The sequence below is a fragment of the Cyprinodon tularosa genome, unplaced genomic scaffold (genome assembly GCF_016077235.1).
Source record: "Cyprinodon tularosa strain WSP-4 unplaced genomic scaffold, ASM1607723v1 ctg62, whole genome shotgun sequence".
Lineage (NCBI taxonomy): Eukaryota > Metazoa > Chordata > Actinopteri > Cyprinodontiformes > Cyprinodontidae > Cyprinodon > Cyprinodon tularosa.
Genome location: NW_024039363.1, coordinates 487,913 through 512,325, shown reverse-complemented (window position 1 = coordinate 512,325; position 24,413 = coordinate 487,913). Strand labels below are relative to the sequence as shown.

Genomic DNA, 24,413 nt, shown 5'->3' with positions numbered 1-24,413 from the left:
AATGTGTTCAGGAAATTTGCGATAATGTGGTCATTATTTATTTCTTAGGAATATCAACATAACTTTTTGGCAGATGGCAAGGTGGTTTGAAATGGGTGATCAGGTCCATTCTTTGCCTACAGATATTCTGTTTGTTTAAGTACATTTTTCATCATCCCAGAAATGATCAGTGTTTGCAGATTTGACAATCTGAGCGTGTTTTCAAACAGAATAATGCTTTATTTTAAATTGGTATGATCAAAATTTGTATTTAGAAATATACTTTTAAAACAGAAAATATAAATCAGATTTAAAGATTTTAAATACATAATTTTCCTAATGTTATTTTTGGTTTATACTTATTACTGTATCTTGTTTATGTGTCCATTATTGGTCAATTTGTGCCAGTCACTGCACATTTAAATCTAAATAAATGGGTTTCCTTCCATAATATTAATTCAAAGCCCATAAGGACTTAAAGGAAAATTGAGTTATTTTGGTATGCATTGTATGTTATTTTACTTTTCTTTGCTAAAGACTTCTTTCAATGTTGATAAGTGCGTCAAACAGTTGGTCAGAAATAACCATTTTAAAAGCTACAAGTCAGGTCCAAAAGTAATAAAAACCCTGTTTGATCTAATGATTGTTTTGAAAATATGGGCCAATATTTCAAGATATTCTATGAGTCGGGTTAAAGTCCATCATTATGGTGCGACATCAGTTCAAAGGATCATTGGAGCTGACCTTGGTGCTGGATTTGCCGTGAGTCTTTTATTCTTTTCTGCATAATTAAGACATTTTACTGATTAAATTTAACTGTAATCAAGACACTGTAACCTTAAGCAAATGTAACCACTGCTCTCTCAATTTTCATAAACTGTGAACCCCTTGAAGCTACAGCTGCTCTGCTACTCTCTCTCTCCCTCTGTAAGCATTTTAACAATGAACAACAGACATCAGGCAGCAGAGCAGGACCAGGCAACATTCCCTCTGCCGCCCGCCTTCTCCTGTTTGACTGTAGCATCGACACGCTGATTCATCGTCTCTGTCTCCTTACTTTTCTCTAAAGGATTTTATTGATACCTGGTAAGTTTACCTCGTTATTCTTTCACCATGGCTTTTTTTAGGAACTTTGAGACACATGATATTTATGCTGGACACATAACTAACAGCGAGGAGAAAACTGGATGGACATAATCATTAAAACAAGTGTTTGTGGCATGCTTTTGGCCATATTCAGAATCATAATGTTTTCACCTTGAATCCATGAGATATTTTGCTTAAGGTACCTGATTTTTTCTTGCTGGTCAGCACATTCTCAGTAGCATGAATCTCAAGCAACTCTATTAGACATACAGCTAAAAATTTCCATCCAGAGAAATACATTTATACAGTAGGAAAAAAGTTGAATATCATGCACCTAAATGTCTATTCTATTAAGTTGATGTAACACAAATGAATTAATGATGTTGTCACTGAATCATGGAGATATCAACATAAAATCATGAAACTAGGTTTTAATTCTCTAAAGAACAGATTAAATATTATGATCTCTGGCATAATTCATTCAGATACATCTGCAAAGGTTACTGTTTTATTCTGTGCCTTACACAGTGACTGACATTGCCGTTAAATATGTCAAAACCCCTTTAAGATTAAAAGAAATCTTATTACACAAACAATCTGTTATTATAATCTGACTCTGAAAAGGTTAAGCCTTTAATTTAAGGACATTAGGGTAAATAATCCCTGTATCTTGACAAATGATCAGAAACTTAGTTTGATTACTTCTGGCATGTAGGATGGACCTCACTTAAAATGGAATAAAAAATATAAATAAATGTAAGTTTTTAGGGAAAACTAAAAGTTCCCCTTATTTTATGTAGATTTCTTGACATTTCAAACACTCATACCTATAGGGAAGGGAAACAGGCCCACAGCATTACACACCCCCCACCATGCATAGCTGTTGGAAAGAGGAGCTTTTCCACACATTCACTATTTGGTTGTTACAGATCCTGATGAAATGCTTGTGGTAAAATGATTTGATCTGAATCCAATCTGAACGCAGCAAATCAATACTAATTCATATACATCAATGTAGCTTATCTTAATGTTTGTGATGGTAGGAAAGACTTTTTCCAGGAGTTTCCTCCAATGACATAAACATGTAATTAGTACTAAATAACAGTTCCTGAGACTTTAATTTTAAGACTTTTACATCCATGATATGGGACTGGAATTGGACTGGAACTTGTTTACCTGAAAAGACTTCAGTCATCCCTTATTAATAAACGCAGACTATTTCTCTATCTTTCTACTTTCTTTATATGTGAATGCGCTGCAACACACCCAACCAAAATCAATTGAAAACAGAAATGTTCCTAAGATAAGCATCGTTTGGACACATAATTTACAATATATCAAACCAAAAGCTAAAACAACATTTAAAAGATGCAAAAAAGAATCGTAGACGCAAGTGGAACAACTCACCAGTTTGATGTTTGAGGTTGCATAGAGAAAACCTTTCACACAATTGTTGGGTTGCATTGGTACAACTGTTGAGATAAATGCAAATTAAAAAAAGAACATACCCTTAATTATTAACATAAAACTTATAATTCAACATTTATTAGAAAAAAAAACACTCAAAAAACTTGAAATTTATAGTTTGATACCTGGGACTTGACTAGAAAGCTACTTGTCTTTATTGAGACTTGACTAAGGCTTGAAGATGAAGATTTAAGACTTAGTTAAGACCTGTAAAACAGTAGCCTCTTTTGTATACAATGCAAATATAGCTTTATGATGTGTGCTCTGGATTGTCACATAAGTATTTCAAGCTAGTCTAAAGGAACATAGATTAAATGTATTAACTTTTGATATAGTTCAAATACTTCAATAATTTAGCAACCAAAGGCATCTGAGCAATAGACCAGATGTCACTAAAACTTGTGGCAGCAAGTTTCCCTGTAAGGATAGTGGAGCATTTATAACAAGAAGGAAACTCACACAGCTTTGCATATCTGTCAAAGATATGGGTGAAGATAGTGTGAGTTGGTCAGCACAGGTTTTCAGGTGAAGAGGAGAGACACCATTAGTTTCTGTAGATTTATTCTCCTTTAGATACCGAAAGACCATAATTACATACACCTCTTTTACTTTAGTACTGACAGAAGGGAAGCCTAAGATGTTTTAGGGCTGTTGATGAGGGATGCAGGTCAACCTGCATCCCTCATCAACAACCTGCATGTTAGAGTAAGGCGGAAAGTCAAATTATATAAATAATTGGTTAAGATCTATAAAGCAGGCTTAAATCATTAAATCTTCAACGTTTTTAACTAAGGGTATTCTTCATTACAAAAATACCCTATGAACCCTTAAGAATAATAGGAGCTGATTAATGAATGTCTTAAGACTCTGAAATAGATGCACTTAAGGATAGAAAAATATGTTTTATGATCCTGCATCTATATGTGTGCTGCATCCTACCAAACTAATAAATATCTGTGACATTTTTATTCCCCCCAATACTCTTTACTGAAGTAAATTGTCCCAGGTTTATATATGATCTAAATCCTCACCTTCAGGTGACATCCTTCTATGTGATTCCTCATTCAGATCTGCAGACTGATTATGCCTGTGTGAAACTAGCTTTTTCTCCTGACTGAAAATGTCAAAAACTGGTTCTGGATAATAAATATTGTAAGCATTTGTATTCACGGTATTTCGTCTTCTGTTTTGAAGGCTCAAGACCCTCAAATATGGCTTCCATTTTAATATGTAAGACGTCAGTTAGATAGGACATGAAAAGAATGTTAAAAACAGACCAGTTATGGTAAAGGTTTGTCTCTTGCACATGAGCTGAAAACACTAAAGACTGTAATTGGTATATATTTGCCTCTTTTTAATGAGCTGATAGTTAAATATGGTGTAAAAGGTCTGATTGGTAACTACAAAGACTTGTTGCTCACAGAGCTTTTCATCTTTAGGTCAATCGTCTGTCATCTGTCACTCCCACAGTCCTCCCACATTTTTCATTTTTGTTCTTCAGTTCAGCTCACAAAGCTGAACAAAGAAGAAAAACATCTAAGACCTGATTGCGAGTCCAACTTCATAGAGGTGGCTGTATGAAGAGCCTGCTGATTTTGATCTTCTTTTTTTTTTCCAGAAAATCTGTAAAACCTTAAACGTTTTCTTTATTATTTTTTTTTTTTTTAGGGATTTTACTGTCACAGTTCACAGTTGCTGTGTTGACAAACTGTCCTGCTTGAGAAATTGATATTTTGAACTCATGCAGAGTTACTTTCTTCTTCTTCACTGATTAGAACTCTGCTTTCCTTGCCTATAACATTAGGTGTCATATAGTATTGATATGTGTCTGCTGGTGCTATGCTGTTTCCTTATTAGAGCTCCGTGAGATGACATAGCGTACTAAACCGAATCCTGCTTTAAACTTCCCCTAAACCTTATCCCTGGGATTCCTGCTTCTTTCATTGGTCCTAAACAGACCTCTGAAGTCTTCAGAGAACAGCTCTTTGTTGCTTTGTGCTGGTCTCTCTCTGATAAAGTTAATAAAATCAAGTTTTCAGTTGTAATAGAACTAAAGAAGTTCAATTTACCTACCTGATCAAATAAACACCTTACACTCTTAAACAAATGTGTCAATATTCAGAACAGAAGGACCCAGTATTGAGGCAAAATAGACAGTGGGATAACTCAAAAAGCATTTATTAAGATAAACGGGCTGCAGATCTGCAGTAGCAGCTGCTAGGCCGTCTGAGGCAGGAAACTCTGGAGAGAGGAAAACACAGGTTAGTGACCATTTAATTCTAACAGAGGAAGATTATGAAAATGAGTCCCCAACCTGGTTTATAAGTTCATTCCATAGCAAGAGAACCAGGTAGGATCCAGCCGGTGGGCCACCATCGAGATGCAGCAGGTACCGCCCAGAGTGTCTCCAGATGCTCCAGCCCCTGAGAACATGCAGGAGTCAGAAGCCAGGTCAGGCAAACAAATCAGAACAAAAGAAAGAAAGAGCATGCTCAGAGATCCAGGAGTCCTAAGCAAGGTCGGGCAAGGAGAACAGGAATGGGCAGGCTCAGAGGTCCAGGAGTCCGAAGTCAGGTCAGACAAAGAGATCAGAATAAGAACAGGCAGGCTTAGTAGTTGAGAGGCAGAACAGGTCAGGATCAGGTAATCAGAACCACAAAGGAAAGCTAAAAACACTCGCCACTGGCAGATCAGATGAGAGGTAATGAGCAACCGGGCAGAGTTAGCCAGTCATCAGTGCCAAGATCATGACAAAATGTTGCTTTTATCCGCTATTTTCATTATTTGATTTATTTTAAATACTTAAAAAAATATGAAAAATTAGAGGTCACAATTTACCATGACTAGTTATATATATTAGGACTGAGAAGCTATTCCTGTTAAAATCAACCCAACTATTCTGGACAGCTTAATCCCTGTAACTTCATTGCCTCATACAACATATTTGATTTTACTATCTGATTTAATTGCTGTTGATTTGTTCAGATTTCATTTTTACACTAACCTTAAATTATATGTATGGCTCTTTTAAAACATTTTATTATTATCATGATTATTTGACCAATATTAAATCGGTTTAGTTTTAATTTTAGATTTCCCCTGATGGATATCCAACCTTTATTCATGGAAAAAGATCAAAGATTTTCCATATATATATATCTATCTTTAGTACCTGATCAGTAAAGCTTTTTTTTCTTCCCTCCTGCCATCATAGTCCTCCAGGACCCAGTTTTCCATTTTAACGACAAGCTTCCAGAAGTCATGAGTGCATGCAGCAGGAAGGCTTTGACTTTGCTCAGCAGTGTCTTTGCAATCAGCGGCCTGGGGTTGCTGGGGGTGGCGGTGAGCACCGATTACTGGCTCTACCTGGAGGAGGGTGTCATCATGCCTCTGAACCAGACAGCTGACATCAAGACTTCACTGCACTCAGGACTCTGGAGAGTTTGCTTTCTGGCTGGTTAGTAAAATTTGTATGCTACAATGAGGGATGCACAGATTTGTGATTATTTTAATCAAAAATTGAATTTGCACAATTAGCCATCTCCTATTCAGGGTCTCTAAAAATGGATTTCACACTCTGGCTTTCAAAGATGTTCATCTTGTTATAACTGTTGTTACTGATGCGTTGACAAGCCACTGCAGCTTTGGTGGTCTTAAAATCAACATTCACAATAACTGGGAGTCATCTGAGTTCTGTTTCAGGGATACCTGAGGCTGACTTCATTGCACTGACTGAGATACATCATATGTTCTCTTCTCAGGGTACCAGATCCAAACCAAAATTTTCAAAAATAAATCAACTCCGCCAAAACCTTTCAAACCAGATCTGGCATACCTTTTTTTTCTACTTAAAGAAAGAAACAGTTTCTCTGCAACATTATAATGGACATTTAGCCAAATATTATTTTGGATTAATGCACATTTATGAAACTGTTTGGATAAATGAAAAGGTTAGAGAAAACAAACTTAGGTAAAACTTTATCGCCTCAGTGCTTCTTTTCTGCCAGGCAAAATCAATAGAATATAAATACTTTTTTCAAACTACATTGAATATATATATATATATATATATATATATATATATATATATATATATATATATATATATAACCAATCATTTTCTGCAGTATTTCGTATTTTTTTCTGTATTAAATCTAAATCTTCTGCCTTTTCTTCCATCTTCTCTATCAGGTGAGGAGTTGGGCCGCTGCTTCACCATTGAGTACATGATGCCTACGAGCCTCCAGCTGACGTCAGAGTCCACAGGAAATGTGCTCAGTGAGTAAGAAGGAAATCAAAGCGTAGGGCAAATGCATCCCAGTGGTGCTGTTCAGGGCACTCGTGTAACCAGCTGGAGTATTATTCTAGGGTGAAAGCCTGTTGTTTTCTAATGCTTCTCCATTCAGATATACCTCATCTGAAACCATCCAGACAGATGACTCATAAGAAACCTTGTGTTTCTGCCGCTTCCTCTCTAGAATACTTATTACCTCCATGCAGACAACAGCAAAAGTCCTTCAGTGAAACTGGGGTCAAATTTAAGATTTACATTGCCATGGCATTAGCTTTGCTGATATTTTCAGTATGGGTTAAAAAGGGAAAAAAACATCCTCTGACTTTTTTCTGTCGGGACACAATTGTAGTCGTAAAACTAGTTGAACCAAAGAATAAAATATCTCCATAGTGTTTGATGTGTCATCAAGCAGACTAAAATCAGATTAATGAGCAATTTGATGCCTCGCAGGTTTCAAGATCTCCCCTTTGGATTAATTGAGACAATGATCATAAAAGTCTTAGTCAAGTAATGGGTATTTTCTTGGAAGGGAGACAAGTGGATCCCAACTTAATGGAATTGGAGAAGCTAAAAACAGTCTCCTGGGAACAAAAGAATGTATATTTAAGAATTTCACAAAGGTGTTAGAGAAATGTAAATTGAATTTTTTTTCCCCACCACTTGCAAAGTTGTATTAAAATCCATTGCAAATATTTCATCTGTGTTGCAGCAGACTGACAAATATCTAAAAACACAGCCTGAGTGTCTTTATTCTAAAAGAGAAAAAAAAAAATCCCTTGTCAATTCCTCTGTCTGCTGTTAATACTGACCACAACCCACTTGATAAAGCATTACTTAGTGTTCTCCTCTAATATTTCTTACGGACGAGGCATGCACTAAGACAGACCTTTGACCAATCCTCTTTGGACAATCTCTGTAAAATCTATTCATTCATACACACATTCTATGTGATTAAAACCATCCCCATATCCCCATATCTTAGGATCTCGGATCAAATAAAAATAATTATTTTGAAATTGTTGTTGTATACGAAATCATCCTCCCATAAACTTCATTTTAACAGAAAGAAAGTCTGGATAGTGTATTTATTGCCTTTCGTAGTAAAAATATTCTTGCTTTTTGATTTTTGTCAGGATATTAATTTGAGACATAACTCAAAATACAACCACAATCCTCTTAGACTATATGCTTGCGAATACAAAATCTTTAAACTAAAAGATGTGTAATAGGCCTTTCCTAAAGTTAATTAGAAGGGATCTTTATTAGTTTGTCAAAAATCCTAATATAAATGTATTTTCATATGAGCTTATTTCAAAAATGTCCAGGATGTTTTTAAAGATTCAAAGACAGGTGCTGTTCCTTTTTCATTATCCTCATTTTCTTTTAAAATAAAATTCTTTAAAATAACTACAACTTTTTTTCTTCAAATATATCTCCCACTTCTCAGAGATGATCCGCTCAGCGACTCCTTTTCCTTTAGTCAGCCTCCTCTTTATGTTCATCGGTTTCGTTCTAAACAACATTGGACACGTCCGTCCTCACCGCACCATCCTGGCGTTTGTCTCAGGAATCTTCTTCATTCTTTCTGGTGAACAGATCTTATGATGTTTTTTTTTTTTTTTTTATAAAGTTCTGAGATAATTCACTTAATTTTTGAACATGTTTATAAAAAAAAATTCTCTTTATTTTAGGGCTGGCTCTGGTGGTGGGTCTTGTACTGTACATCTCCAGTATAAACGATGAGATGCTCAACAGAACAAAGAGCAGTGAGGCCTTTTTCTCCTATAAGTATGGCTGGTCTTTCGCCTTCGCTGCCCTCTCTTTCCTGCTCACTGAGGTACAAAAATCACCCTTAAAATCTTTTGAATTTATGGCATTTTAGTTTCAGTCTCAATAGAAATCATTTCAGTGCTTACACACTTGCAGAAATATTGAACTCTATGTATAAATACTCAAATAAAACTGTGATGTATATATTAAATATTGTATCACTCCATCTTCAATATTTTTCTATTAATATTCTTAATGTCTCCATTTTAAATTAAGATTTGAATAAAAAACAAACTTGTAAATGCACAAATCAAACATATAATTCATATGGTCTTATTTTAAAGTCACAAAGCTTTTTCTCTATTTCTAAATAAATATTTAATATCTCTCCACTACTGTCCATTAGCTCAAACTACTGAAACTGTTTTTGAATAGACCATAACCTATGGATGCCTCTAAAAGCTATTTACCTGCAGACAAATACTAAGTGAATACCTTGTTTTAAGCATATTGAAACCATAATTTAATAAATTATATCCACATTGGATTAAGGGAGTTTTGAACTGTTATCTAACTGAAATATTGACATTGGGATTTAGTTATTTGTTCACTATCAAGTTCATTTAATGTGAATGATTTCCTTAAATATATTTTTTTGTTGTTTTGGGACCATCAGTTATTTAATTTAATTGGTAATGGTTAAAAGAAGCTGCAGCTCATTTATTTATTCAAAATGCAGATTAATATGAACTGGATCATTAAATCAAAGTGATTTTTAATCTCTATTTCCCATCACATTGCATTGCTTTTAAATGTGCATCATTTATTCCTTGCAGCACCCCCTACAGATAACCCAACAATCCTCTAGAAATTATTTCTCCATCTTACCACCACTACAGATCATCTCTACTAAAAAGTATATATAGAATCAGCTGTGATCAGTGAGGTGACTTTACTGACATCTAGTTGTGAAAAGGAAGAGCTGCAGTTCTGTATTAGACCTGATAAACCTTAGTCAGTAAAAGCATTTTCAAGTTAAAACCAAGAATTGAATAGAATTACATTTCGTAAATCGATTTTTCAGTTTGACCCACAACAGATCTTTAAACTAGTGTTTTCTAATAATTGTTTTTTTTTCTACTGCAGAGTGCAGGAGTCATGTCAGTCTACCTGTTTATGAAGCGCTACACAGCAGAGGAGATCTATCAGGCTCGCCATCCAAATTTCTACCGACCCAGGCACAGTAACTGCTCTGACCACTCTGGTCAGTTCCTCCACCCTGAGTCCTGGTCACGTGGACGGAGCCCCTCAGATATCTCGAGCGATGCTTCATTTCAAATGAGCATCAACTACCCTGCTCTCCTCAAATGTCCTGACTATGAGCAGGTGTCATCCTCGCCCTGCTAAGTCTCCAGAGGCCTATTGAAGGCCACCATAAAATCTCCTAGAGTCAAATTGCTGAGTCAACAAAGAGTTTAATTTCTGGTAACAAGACAAACCAAATAGATTTTTTTTCTTAAAGTTACTTCTTAGTTTTCTTTTTCTATTTTGTTAAACTACTTACAGTTGAAAGACTAAGTGAACTACGTTTAGACTTTGGGTCAAAATAGTATGCTGGAAATTATTTATAAATTTGTATCTATATGTAGACCATCAAATACCTTTCAATCTTCATACTGTGCCTTGTAAAGGTCTCATAAAATGCATCATATTCCTCATTAATGTTCGTAGAACTACACTCTTCGGTGGATTTCAGTAGGATTAGGTGTGAAAGATCAACACAGATCAGTGCATGGTTAAAACCTGCTAAACAAATAATGCCTGGTTTTCAAGATATTTCAATAATATGATTTGGGAAGTGACTTTTTTTTAATCCCTCTTATATATATATATATATATATATATATATATATCACTACATGTCCAATTGCAAACAATTTAATCTCAGAAGTAACCACATAGACCTCCAAGGGTAGAAAACTTTTTCTAAAAATCGCAGATTTTAAAAATCCAATGGAGGGGACAGTATGCCATAAATCTGAACCAATAACAAATGGGCATTGTTCAGAAAAACAGCCAAAAGCCAAGGCAACTGCAAAAGCTGCATATATCAATGTGTGAAAATGTCTATAGAACAACTAGCTGGGCTCTAAGCCCAACTCGTCTTTACCAGCCCCATCATGCCACTTTCCTCTGTCTGTTTTATTTTTCTGTTGTTTTTTTGATGTACAACACTTTCATTGTTCTGTTAGTGAAATGTGCTATACAAATAAGCCTGCCTTTCACAGTTAAAGACAAAACACATCCCCTATTTTCAGTTTAATGTAACATATCTACAAAAAAAGAATAACTGAAAAGATTCCTCTACATGTAAGGATGGATTTAGCAGAGAAACATGCCTGGATTAGCTGTGTTCCCCAAGTGCCATCTCACAAAACAGGGTTAGTTGCAATCCAGAGTAAAACTAGGAAACCATTACCCTAAGCAGAGATAAAGCTAAAAATTACTCTGTGAAACAACACTGCTAAGTAGCAGAGCTGAGTAAAGCTTCCTAGATCTCTGGAACAGAAAAGCCAAGATATGCAAGAATGTACCCCAGAACTAACCCTGGATTAGTGACCCTGGTTCAGTCTTTGTCCTCATTAGACCTGTAAGCCTCACCTTTGGACTTGGTCTGATTCCTGGTGCTTTAAGGATATGCCATGAAGAAGAGACAAAGCGTTAAAAAGAAATTAGGATGGATAGTCCCCATTTATACTGTTTGAATGTATTTCTGTTGATCTTTCACTAACAATACTTGTATGATTTTATGATGTTAGGGATTACAAAATGTAAAAAAAAAAAATTAAAAAAAAAATGTATTTTTGAATGTTATCGTTCAGGTCATTAGCTGGATTAATAAATGTGTAAAAACAATCACTATGCTTTAGTATCCAAAGGATGCAGAATACATTAGCGGTATGAATTTTTCCCCATAAGGAAAATAATTTCAAACCTGGAGGGATAAATGCATTTTTACGATCTTCATAATCACTCCATAAGACAATAAAGTCCAAATACAATGTAAAATGTGATCTAGTCTCTAATGTCTCTGTTAAGATGATCACCCCTTTTTCTGTAATTTACATTATTTTTTTTATTTTAATAAATGTGGTGTTTTACATTCTCTATCAGAAAGATGCTACAAACCTGTTATATTATCAGAGATTTTTTGTGATGCTATTGCTATTATCAAGTATCAGCAATTTAAAACAACATGAATCTAGTAAGGTAATAGGTTGTAAAAAAATCTTAATTGTTTGTTGGAGTCTAGAAAATGTTTCTATGAAAAATATTCTGTTCAATAAGACAGATTTGTATATGCTTGTTATATAACTTATGAGAATGCCTGATAGCATCAAAATACATTAGATAACAACTACAGATTCGGTTGAATATTAAAAGATGACTGTATATTTATAGTAAATCACCTTGATAACAACCAGGTATAAACCCAGTCTTTATATTCTGGTAAATCTGCAGGTGTAATTAACGCTGTAAGCAGTGGCATTTGATCTCAATGCTATGAGCTGCTGCTTTTACAACTTTTATTTACAAATTAGTCTCTGTGGCAGCAAAGCTCATTTAGTTTAGATTTTTGTATTTGGGTTATCATGGATGGATGGATGGATGGATGGATGGATGGATGGATAAAACTTAACCTGGAAATATATTTCTTTTTCGATTAGTTATTCATCAAACAGTAGTTAAACTGACAATTCTTTTTTTGTTTTACTAAAAGTGAAGCTGAAACGTGTGTGAATCAATCCAGATGCAATTCTATATTTTGTATAATTAAATAATTCTGTATATCACTTCTCTAACTTTTAGCAAACCGCCCATAGAGGGCGCCATTGCTTAATTTACTGCCTAGCCTCTCTGCAGAAACACCTTTTTTTAAACATCCTGCTCTGCTTCCTGTTGCTCACCTGTTTGCTTTCTGTCAGCTGTATAAAGCTACACATCCTTTTCTCTAAAACTGAAAGGTAATAACTTTTCATGGAAAAGTGGTTTCTATTACATGATTAAAAAACTCCTTGTTTATGCAAAGAAGTAGGTCAGGATGAGTGTCATTAATAAATATCCCATGAGTTTGCTTTAAGCTTTATGTATACTTTATGTAGATACACGTAATGTACAACGTGACCAACAGTTCTTACAGAGAATATAAAAAATTAATGCAACCACAACTCCACATATGGCTGCAGAAGATAAAATTATGCCCTTATTACACAAGGCCTGCATTTCATTGTACAATCACATACAAAACTATTGGCATTTTTGACATCTGAATCAGTTATATTATCATCCATAACATGAGGCATAATATTCACTATAATCTTTCCCAATATCATAAATATAACCATCTTTTTTTCTCATCAGTCATGGCTTTTAAATAGCTTTGTCACAGTCATTGAACTAGATTCTCTTCATCACTTCTTTAAGTGTCTTTTTTTTATCAAAAGATTGTTTAAGGCTTTTGAAAAGAAGACCCCAAACTTTAGCAAGATGCAAACATGTTACACAGAGTGTGCATACTACAACAAAGACACCGAAACCTATACAATATATATACACATACATAACTTAGGCATACATTATATCAGATTTACAAGGAGTAATAATAAAACAATTCCATAAGATGAAAATAAATACATGGGGGGGGAATATAGCTGGTTATGTGGAAAAGCAAGCAAGGATCAAATGCAGAAAATATCACAATAATACATCAAACTTCACAAACATATGCAGAAGAGAAATAAAAATAAACTGGAAAAAGCTTAATCAGACTGACACCAACTGGGCTGTTCCAGAGCAAGAAATAAAACCCCTGTTTTAGACTGAAAAGGCTCTGAAAATGCCTCTGAAGTCATAATCCCTAGGATACTCCCCTTTAAAATAATCTGATCTTTTAAAATATTTTACATTCATTATCTCAGCTTAACATCAGCTTATGACGGGTATTTTTGAGAATCATTTGCCTTCAAAACATGAGGTAAGTAAGTTTGAGGCAGTTATTTGGGACTGCCATCATATACAGGTGCTGGTCATAAAATTAGAATATCATGAAAAAGTAGATTGATTTCAGTAATTCCATTTAAAAAGTGAAACTTGTATATTATATTCATACATTACATACAAACTCATATATTTCAGATGTTTATTTTGTTTAATTTTGATGATTACAAATGACAACAAATGAAAATCTCAAATTCATCATATCAGAAAATTAGAATATTGTGAAAAGGTTCAAAATCGATGGCCCCTGGTGCCACACTCTAATCAGCTAATTAACTCAAACCACCTGCAAAAGCCTTTAAATGGTCTTTCAGTCTAGTTCTATAGGCTACACAATCATGGGGAAGACTGCTGACTTGACAGTTGTCCAAAAGACGACCATCGACACCTTGCACAAGGAGGGCAAGACACAAAAGGTCATCGCTAAAGAGGCTGGCTGTTCACAGAGCTCAGTGTCCAAGCACATTAATAGAGAGGCGAAGGGAAGGAAAAGATGTGGTCGAAAAAAGTGTACAAGCAAGAGAGATAACCGCACCCTGGAGAGGATTGTGAAACAAAACCCATTCAAAAATGTGGGGGAGATTCACAAAGAGTGGACTGCAGCTGGAGTGAGTGCTTCAAGAACCACCACACACAGACGTATGAAAGACATGGGTTTCTGCTGTCGCATTCCTTGTGTCAAGCCACTCTTGAACCACAGACAGCGTCAGAAGCGTCTTGCCTGGGCTAAAGAGAAACAGGACTGGACTGCTGGTGAGTGGTCCAAAGTCATGTTCTCTGATGAAAGTAAATTTTGCATTTCCTTTGGAAATCAAGGTCCCAGAGTCTGGAGGAAAAGAAGAGAGGCACTTCATCCACGTTGCTTGAAGTCCAGTGTAAAGTTTCCACAGTCAGTGATGGTTTGGGGTGCCATGTCATCTGCTGGTGTTGGTCCATTGTGTTTTCTGAGGTCCAGGGTCAACGCAGCCACATACCAGGAAGTTTTAGAGCACTTCATGCTTCCTGCAGCTGACCAACTTTTTGGAGATGCAGATTTCATTTTCCAACAGGACTTGGCACCTGCACACAGTGCCAAAGCTACCAGTACCTGGTTGAAGGACCATGGTATCCCTGTTCTTAATTGGCCAGCAAACTCTCCTGACCTTAACCCCATAGAAAATCTATGGGGTATTGTGAAGAAGAAGATGCAATACACCAGACCCAACAATTCAGAAGAGCTAAAAGCCACTATTAGAGCAACCTGGGCTATCATAACACCTGAGCAGTGCCACAGACTGATCGACTCCATGCCACGCCGCATTGCTGCAGTAATACAGGCCAAAGGAGGCCCAACTAAATACTGAGTGCTGTACATGCTCATACTTTTCATGTTCATACTTTTCAGTTGGCCAACATTTCTATAAATCCTTTGTTTTTATTGGTCTTCAGTAATATTCTAATTTTCTGATATGATGAATTTGAGATTTTCATTTGTTGTCATTTGTAATCATCAAAATCAAACAAAATAAACATCTGAAATATATGAGTTTGTATGTAATGTATGAATATAATATACAAGTTTCACTTTTTAAATGGAATTACTGAAATCAATCTACTTTTTCATGATATTCTAATTTTATGACCAGCACCTGTAAAGTACCAGTAAAAAAACAGTAAAAATATCTGCTCTATGCAGCCAAAGAAAACTCATAACTCTGGCACTTTTTCATCTCATTAAAAGGTTGTAAAATACAGGAATAGTTAACAGGGGGTTTTTCATTTTAAACTTTTTAAACATTTTGGGATACCTTTTAATTAAATATCACCAAAAAAAGTTGAATTGTAATATTCCAAATTGGAAAATTTGTTATTTTTCTCCCTCAGATGCATTATAATCTTACTGATCATGCTGTATCTCTAGATTTAAACACTGTAATTGACTAAAGAAGTCTCACATGTGGCTATTATCAGTATTGGAGAGGATAGGCCTACCAGAAAATGAGAGAGAGAGTAACACTTTCAGCAGATACCAGAAAGGCTAACAAGCATAGTGTATGCAGTGGCCAGTTAGTCACTGGCTTAGCAGGCTATTGTCCAAAAGTGTTGACACTGTTTTGCAAACCTTAGTCAAGGTAAGGACCTAAATTCTCAAAGGAATACACAAGGAGAAGCCTGTTTAAGTCCTCCCTAGCAATATGCTAAGCTAATGCTAACCACACTTGAAAAATGAGATGCCAAAGACAATTTCAAATGAAATCTCCATAAAAACAGATAAGTTGCTTTCCTGCGAGCTCTTTTTAGTGCTGCTAATATCCTATGGTATGTCTTAAAGGCAATAAGCTAAAAAGGAAAAAAAAAACTTCTCTTTATGAAGTTGGTAGTTGGTAAGGATTACAACTTCAGGTCTAAGGGTTTATCTAAGAGCACCATTACTAGTTAAATATAAAGTGTGCACATTTTAAGTCTCTGCTCCCAAAGAAAAGAACGAAATCCGCCTAGAAGAATCTAGACTGCGATCGTTTGACACCTTTTTTTTTTTTTAAGGTTACTCTGAGTAGGGCACCTGGAGAGAAGAGCTAAGCACCAGAATGAAATGACCCCTCGGTCCAGCTGTGGTTACGTTGAACTGACTCAATCGCCATCCCTTAGAGTTGTTCATCTGTTTCCTTTCCCTGTTTATTCTTTTGATCTAACTTGAATTCTAGTTTTTAGCTTCCAAAAACCATTTTTAAAGCACATTGGAGGCGCACACTGTAAGAAACCAAACTGAACATGCACACTGTTGGACACACATACAGAACAGAAACATAGTTATTAATAATAACCCACATGCATGCATGTGCACCTGAAACATGGCAGTTGTGCTTTAAGTAGAAACAAAAATATATTTTAATATGAATGGGGAGGTAAGGTTTGGGGTGAATGACATGAAGGGGACACAAACAGGCTGGTTCAATAGTTTTCCACTTTCAAGTAGCGTTTTATGACTTATAGCGCGTCAAAGGTTTGTCTTCAAGTTGCTGAGAGTTTCTGAGACGAACCAGCTTGGCAGCATGCCACTTATTTCTTCATAGACCAAAGGAGAGGGCGACGGAGCACCTTGGACCTTGATTTGATTGTCTATCTTCACTTCTTGTTGGCGATGCGTCTCTTCCTTGTGGCCAGCATATCATAGAAGGGATCTCTGCTAATGCTTGCCCTGGAGAGGCCAATCAAAGGACAGTAATCAAACAAACAACACCACATGAGAGGAGGGTCTCAAAGATCTTTGATATGGAAATGAGACACATTTATGGAGACCCCTGCCTCAACCAGATCATAAAACGAGAAAAAAAAAAAGTTTGCGCAGTGACCTAGTTAGGTTTCCATGGTTTCAGAAGATGAGCTCCTTTCCCATCCAGAGTTGCTTTTTTTTTTTTACTCCGATTTGGAAGAACCTCTTTATTAGTTCCCTCTTCCAGAACTCTGCCAGGAACGCAGTAAAACATACAATCCCACACATTCCCTCTTGCTCCCCTGCAGGTTTTTGGGCCTCAATTAGGGCAAGCAATTATGATCTAGATTACTGGCTGTTTCTCTGTAAAGAGCAGTGATGGAGAGGCAGCGTCAAATGAGAGTGAGTCAGGAAGCCAGTTGGGCTCAGCTGAGAAGCCCAGTTTCACGGCTGCTAAATCCTGTTAGCACCAGCACAAAGCAAGAAGAGGCTAAACCCCCCACTGTGCTTATCTCTGATTCCCTTTGTAATGCCACATGATCAAGAAACATGCTGCAAACCATGACTGTGCCCTTGTTTCATAAAGCCAATTGTCATTTCTAATGAAACAATGACTCTACTGTGGAGTGATCAAGCACAAGCAAGGGCAGCATGATTACTGACATTTCCACTGCCCGTTTCTGTCTTTGACAAGCTAACTTATCTCATGGAACATCAAAATTGAGGAAATGAATGAATGATGTTTCACTATAATCTGGAACTGTGTACTCGTGACCCACAACAAACAGACACTTTGTTTCTTATCCAATAATTTTTTCCTAAGAACGGATATTTTTTTATAACGCTTTCCATAAAAACGCTTTCATCTCCCCAGGACCAGAGTCTTCTGGACCCCTCTGGTGAAGATGCTGCTTGTAACTCTTTGAGGTTGCGAAAGCATCAAACCTAGTTTGGAATGGCTTTGCTGGGTTCCACCCCACTCTGCCATAAAGAGTCACTATCACTTCATAGTATGCAGATAGGTTATCTTTAATGGTTTGTGCACAAGAGGATGAGGAACTGCAGAGTATTACAGCACAAAGCAACCTGTATGACTTCACTCCACGGAAGGAGCTGCAGAAGTCCACTGCTCAGGTGGCTTTCATCAAATAGTTGCAAAAACTAAAACCACTGATGAAAGAAGGACATAAAAACTCACCTTCGCAGTTTAGCATGCAAGATGTAGGGAAGAACACACCGAAAAAGGTGCTCTGTCAGGTTTAATACTTAGCTTTGATTTTAAACTCTAAGGGTTGTGGACAAGTAACACTGAATATCATCCCTGTGTGTTAAGATGTGAAGATAGAGCGAGATAAATGGAAAACAATCTGCTCTAAGAGGATGCAGAAGACTTAAGATTGGGGTCGGGGTTCACCTTCTAGCAGGACAACGACCAAATAATCAAAGTTACAGCAGATTATTCAGATCAAAGCATAGAAATGTGTTAGAATGGCGTAGTCAGTAAAATTAGGAATTTTCTGGGAATCTTAAAAATGTATCATTTGTCTGAAACTGAGCTACTTTGCCATAAAGAATGGTTATTCGATCTAATTTTCTTTTTACTTTACAAAAATATACCTCTTGGTTTCTGTAGTCTATAACATAAATTTCCCATAAAACATACTGAAGTTAGAAGAGTGACAAAATGAAAAAAGGCAATACAAGGCTGCACTGTCCATGCATCTTTTCTCAGTGCACTTTACATGCATCTCTTTGCCTGCAGTTTGTGTCCACTTTAAAGACGGCAAACTATTCTGAGTTAAATCAAACATCCAGTAAACAGGATAAGCTTCATTAGTTTTTTCATCAGTCAGGATTAATGGGTAATACGGCCTAACTGAAAAAGGAACAAAATCAGAGATTTGCAGGAGATACTAAAAAAAATGTCCAACCTTGAAACTATCAGCAGCTTGTAGATGACTAACATACCGGTAAGTGAAATTAAAGAAATGTTGAAATAGAGCTTATTCCTATATTGTGTAATGTAATTTTTTACCAGATAACTTTGAAGATTTTGTGTAAGAAGCCTGTAAGCACAGTCCCCTGCCCTGAAGTAATCAACATTTTCTAGAATAACATTTAAAGATGATTATCTTTGAGGTTGATTATAACAATATCAGAAAGAAACTCACTTGATAGATTTTATCCACTCCTCCTTCTCTTCAGGCGTAGGCGCTGATATCCTGTAGACCACATGGTTGCCCTCGACAACACGTCCATCTGCCTCAGTCTTACAGGCTTTGATCACCTGGCCCTTATGATTAGGGTTATATAACTCGAAACAGTTCTGTTGCAACAGAAAAAAGCTGATAATTAGCTTTTGCCAAGGATTTTTTTTCAGAAACCACAATTGTTATCCAAGAGGTAGATAGGACTCACAGGTTTCCTGGGTTCCTCAACTTCCCTGATGCTAAGGTTCTCAAGTGGGATGATCCCACGGGGCTCTTTGTCCTATAGAAGGTCAATAAAAGAGAGAGGACGTGAACCAAACAAGAGTAGAGAATAGAACATTTCATCAAAATTAATAATCAAAGATCAAAAACAAAGATTCTTACTGTCATTTCTTAATGTAAAAATGACATTAAGATGAAAAACAGGGAAGAAATCCAGTTTGATATGATTATCTGGGTCTCAAATCAGCCTCATGTTCTCTGCTTCACGTGTCCTTCCTGCTCAGATATCGAGGTGGATAATGCGAACTTCCAGCAGTCAGACAGAGGACAGGATATAATCATAGTGTCCTGAAGGATAATACCGTGGTATGTAGGGGACACTGCTGATGTAGCAGTTAGTACACACAACTGCTAATAAAACATCCTCCCATACAGACAAAGAGTGGGCTGACATCAGGCAGATAGCAACATAGAGAATAGAATTATCAACATTTAAACCTTACATATGGGCATAATTCCTCATCTAAAGGTGGAAAGCAAAGGGAAAAAAATAATTATATTTCCTAAAAAAGTGTGGAGGAGGGGGAACAGAGGCGTCCAACACCAGGCATCTGAAGTCATCACACTACTAGATAATTCCCTGATTCAAACAAACCTTATCATATAGGTGGAATACCTCAGAAAAATGTCATTAAGTTCTAAAGAAGCCTGGTAATAAATCAATCATTTTAAGCCAGACATTGAACTTTTCAGGTAAGATGCCCACGGTACTTTTAGATAAGTATCAAAGATCCACAAGTAAGCCATTCTTTGTGCACCCCGCATATCTGTCCAGTGAGAAGAAGAAATGCAAGGTCCAGTGATGCAAGCCTGAACACAGATCTCCATGGCAAACCCTAAAGGTAGATTGCTGCTTTTCTTAAGCAAGGGCAGGAAAGGTGGTCATAGTTGATTGGGGGAATGGATGGAGGGCAATCCTATAAAATCCGTTGAGGGTGGCAGAAGACTGGGGTGGAGCTTCTCCTTCAAATCAAGGACTGACCCTGAACATATAATGCAATGTTTCAGATGACAGCATATTTCATGCTATGATTGCCCTGTTAAACTTTAGACTTAAAAACAATGGAGAATCTGTAACTAGACTTGAAAATATGTTTTCAAAGATGACTGACTATTTTTTATTATTTATATATATATATATATATATATATATATATATATATATATATATATATATATATATATATATATATATATATATATATATATATATATATATATATATATATATATATATATATATATATATATATACACTTAAGTGATGTTGGTCAGTCACATAAAACACGTTGAAGTTTGGGGTTACAATGTGACAAAATTAGAGATGTAAACAATCCACTTTATATTAGAAGTCGGTAGATAGTTTGTTATAATTTGTTTCATCCTGTTAACTGATAACTTTCTCTTTAAAGGATTTTTGGTATGTGTTGTAGTGTGGCTGTCATCTGCTAAGAACCTTACTTGTATTTTATGGTGATTTAATGCCAGAGAAGAGAGATAAAAGAAGAAACATTAAAAGTCTGATCCGGGATAATTTACACTGTTTAATTGTGAGAAGGATGCAGAATCAACTTTATGCTCTTCTGCTTGTAAATATAAACACTTGATAAACTTCTTAAGTGATTGCCTAAATAGTGCCTATTTAAATTTGCTGCATGGTGGAGCAGCGTAACCCTCTTTGCTGTGTTCGGAAGGTGAGGATGTGATTAAAGACGAGTGGATGGTATCATGCATAATGCTTCTAACATGATAGAAAAAGAAATGCTAGCAATTAGCACAGTAGATGGGGAACTCTTTTGAGTGCTAATGGACTTCATGAGACAAGTTTTAACATTCCTCTGAGAGCAACCAGAGCCGACCGTTTAAAAGCTCTGCTAACAGCATGTCTCTCTTAGCAGTATGTCAGAGTTTATTAAAGCTCTCACAATAAATTGTTAATATATAATAATGTACTATTTTTTTTATTGTCCCTTCTTACTAAGGAAAGATCTGCTTGATATGAGAGAAAACTCAGGTGTTTAAGAAAATGGCAGCCTATCAATTAATAGTTATTCTATAAGATATATAAAGATATAAAATTGAGATTAATTCACAAATTGATAACTTGCACACCTAATCAGAATGTTAAAAAGTTCAAATGTGAAGAAGTGTCCTGCCAAATTTCAGTTACTTACTTTAAAGACCAAACATCATTACCACAGAAGTGAGTGTAGTGAGCTGGAAGCTTTTAAATGAAATTCAAAATACAATTCCTGAACTCAATACGTAGTTTGTGCTCTCAGAGGAGGACTTACTGTTGTGTATTCGAAGTAATAGAGGCAGTTGTCCGTCAGGATGAACCACCTTCTCTTCCAGGTTTTCACGCGACCCCCTGACAGGAAGAGACAGAGGAAACGGGAAGTGAGACAATGGCACTAAACAGACTGGCTGTCTCTCTAAGGACAAAGAGCAGCATATGTCGCTCTAATGAGGCCCACCTATTTTTTCTCCTATTCTTCCCTACAATTACATTAATACTACAATTGATTTGCTTCTTCAATTGAATAACTTCCTTTCAATTCCATACACAAATGATGTGCCTGTTTTCCTTTAGATGCATTAAGGAGATAAAGGATGCTTGTTCTTGAAACAAAAGTAAAGGTTAGTGCTCAGCCTTACAAAGAGTACAACACACCTAGAGGGGAAATCATAGTTAGTTATTAATAAGGTTACAAAATCATTTAATGTTTAAAAAAAATTGTAATTTTCTCAGAACTCTTTGGCGTTTAGTGTTAGGGAGATAAATGGTTTCCATATCACTGCTGCATAGAAAAAGACTTCTTACCAAACAACAAGGAGAAAACTGTAGTCAACTGGCTTTGAAAAGCTAATATTCAGTTTTATGTGGAAACTTTCTAAACTTTACAATATAGTCAAACAATGACTCAAGTATCTTAAATTGGTACTGACTTTGCTTATTTTTTCTTTGTTTATTTTTCAGAGACAAAAGATATAATCTCTTTTGATAGAGGTGGACATCTAGAGGCTTAAATAAACCCAACATCGTATAAAAAAAAAAAAAAACCTGCCTAGAGGAGCACACACCAGCAAACACTTTGACAAAGAAACCAAAACCCCACAGCAAGTTTGTCATTGCATGTGTTAATTTTTGGCACACAAAAAAAGGGAGAGAGAGAACAAAAGTCAAACATGGCGGGTTGAAGTTGATTTCAGCCTCAGGCAACATCAGCAGAAAAAAACTGCAGAAATATAAAATAAAAACAAAACGGAAGCCCTAATACCAGAGCCCTTATGAATGTCTTCATACATCAGTGCACCTGTTATATAAAAAAAAATACTAATCAAAATCTGGGGCTTCCTGTAATATTGTTTGCACTGACTAAACTTTCTAGATTTCCCTGCAGCATTTCCATCCCCTGAGCCTCCACAGGGCCACACATAATTTGAAAAGTTATCTGCTGCCTTATGTATGAATAAAGTCTGGCTGTTGAATTAGCATGGACAAATTTCCGCTTTACACAGAAATTTCCACCAAAAAGAAGGCATTTATTCCTCTGCATCCTCCAGGGTTTATTTTTAGAGAGTTAAATTAGGAGCATCATTGTCCAAACTGGTGCTGGGAAATGACTCCGGGGAGGAGCTGTACCCTATTATAATCACGTTAGGTCTGTGAACCACACTGGGGCAGTTTGTATTTGAGCTCACCAGCAGAACAAGACCTCAGAGACATTACACAGAGTTAGAGGAATGTGCAGGTCGAAACCAGGTGCATGTATGGGGCAATAAAACAAACCACCTGCAGTGAGTTTGCCTCTTAACCCAAGAAAAAACTGCACCCTGGCTACTAAATATTATTTATATTTAGCTATAAAACTTGGTCTAAAATACCCGACATGATTAAATAGTTATGTAATTTAAGAACATTACAACGACAGACTGGGAGGACACATGAAGCCATGAGGCATTAGGAATAATATTCAGACATCACTTAAAGTCATGAATCTACCCTGAATACATGCAATATAGGCTCCCAACATGCAGTAACATTGATGTATTTAAGCAACCTGTTGGTTGTTTAAGCAGACAAGCACTGGTTCTTTCCTGATCAAGAGCTCTTATCATTTTGTGTATGACACAACCTTTTTGAAAACATCTCCTCTTACTTCTTTAAGAAAAGGAAAATAAATGTTTCCAACCTAGAACAAAATCACCCTACTTTATGGACTATAAGCCGCTACTTTTCCCCCACGCTTTGAAACATGCAGCTTATACGAAAGTAAAAGTTGGAAATCAAAGAAGAAGGGACTAATTTTCATTTAGCACAAGAAAGTGCAAGCAGCACATTTTGTTTCAGATTCAGAAATATGCTTTCTCCTGAGTTTGAGCATATTCACCAAGGATAATTTGGGGAATTGTCCTAGCATGCTTTTTAAAATCTTTCTTTCTTTTTTTTTTCCATCTGTTTGCACAGCTTATCAGTCTGAAAGATGCTCTACTACTGTAGTTGCTACATCTTCCAGCTGCCATTGTTTTAGGGAAAGTATGGATTTAACCCGACACATTTAACTTTACAATGCTCAAATAAAACCTTACAGTTATAAAAGTAGGAGGAAAAAAACTTTTTATATTCTTATTTCTCCAACATAATCAAGTGGTACTAGAGCTGGGCTACAGGAAAAAATATCGATGTTTTTCTATTGAAAATGTTGACTTATTATCACAATTCACTTTGTAAGTAACAATTCAGCTTCTAAGCAAACCCTGGTTTTAATACCAACTGAAAAAACAGCTTAAATAAAACATCAATCATTTATAAGCAGCATTTGAAAAAAAAAAAAATCAGTAAACATTTCCTTTAAGGTACAAAAATCTACTATAAATTAACTATTATCCTTCTCATCTGTCAACCAAGATGTACTGTAAGTAAAATTCCCCATTGTGGGGATGTTACTTGCAGGATCCTAACTAAATTAACATCTCTGTTGGACAATGTTTCCCACCCCATTCGTGAAGCTGTTGCAGAACTGGACAGCTCCTATAGTGACAGACTGCTGCACCCTAAATGCATCAGGGA

The 24,413-nt window shown here is 36.1% G+C and overlaps 2 protein-coding genes across 2 annotated transcripts in view; one reads left to right on the top strand and one right to left on the bottom strand.

Moving 5' to 3' along the window:
• The first annotated feature begins 935 nt into the window (after nucleotides 1–935).
• Nucleotides 936–10,453, top strand: LOC119798345 (voltage-dependent calcium channel gamma-5 subunit-like). The gene is made up of 6 exons (XM_038307765.1): nucleotides 936–1,065; nucleotides 5,747–5,989; nucleotides 6,724–6,810; nucleotides 8,274–8,414; nucleotides 8,518–8,663; nucleotides 9,743–10,453. Exons 2-6 carry the CDS (start codon nucleotides 5,794–5,796, stop codon nucleotides 10,001–10,003), a joined length of 831 nt encoding a protein of 276 aa, XP_038163693.1. The 5' UTR covers nucleotides 936–1,065; nucleotides 5,747–5,793; the 3' UTR covers nucleotides 10,004–10,453.
• Nucleotides 10,454–16,132: 5,679 nt separating this feature from the next.
• cyth3b (cytohesin 3b) overlaps nucleotides 16,133–24,413 on the bottom strand; it is a 45,468-nt gene continuing 37,187 nt past the window's right edge. The window contains exons 10-13 of the mRNA XM_038307764.1: nucleotides 21,634–21,710; nucleotides 19,266–19,337; nucleotides 19,019–19,173; nucleotides 16,133–16,832 (exon numbers count right to left, since the gene is read on the bottom strand). Coding sequence (XP_038163692.1) covers nucleotides 16,760–16,832; nucleotides 19,019–19,173; nucleotides 19,266–19,337; nucleotides 21,634–21,710 — 377 coding nt within the window. The 3' untranslated portion in view covers nucleotides 16,133–16,759. The remainder of the gene's footprint in view (nucleotides 16,833–19,018; nucleotides 19,174–19,265; nucleotides 19,338–21,633; nucleotides 21,711–24,413) is intronic.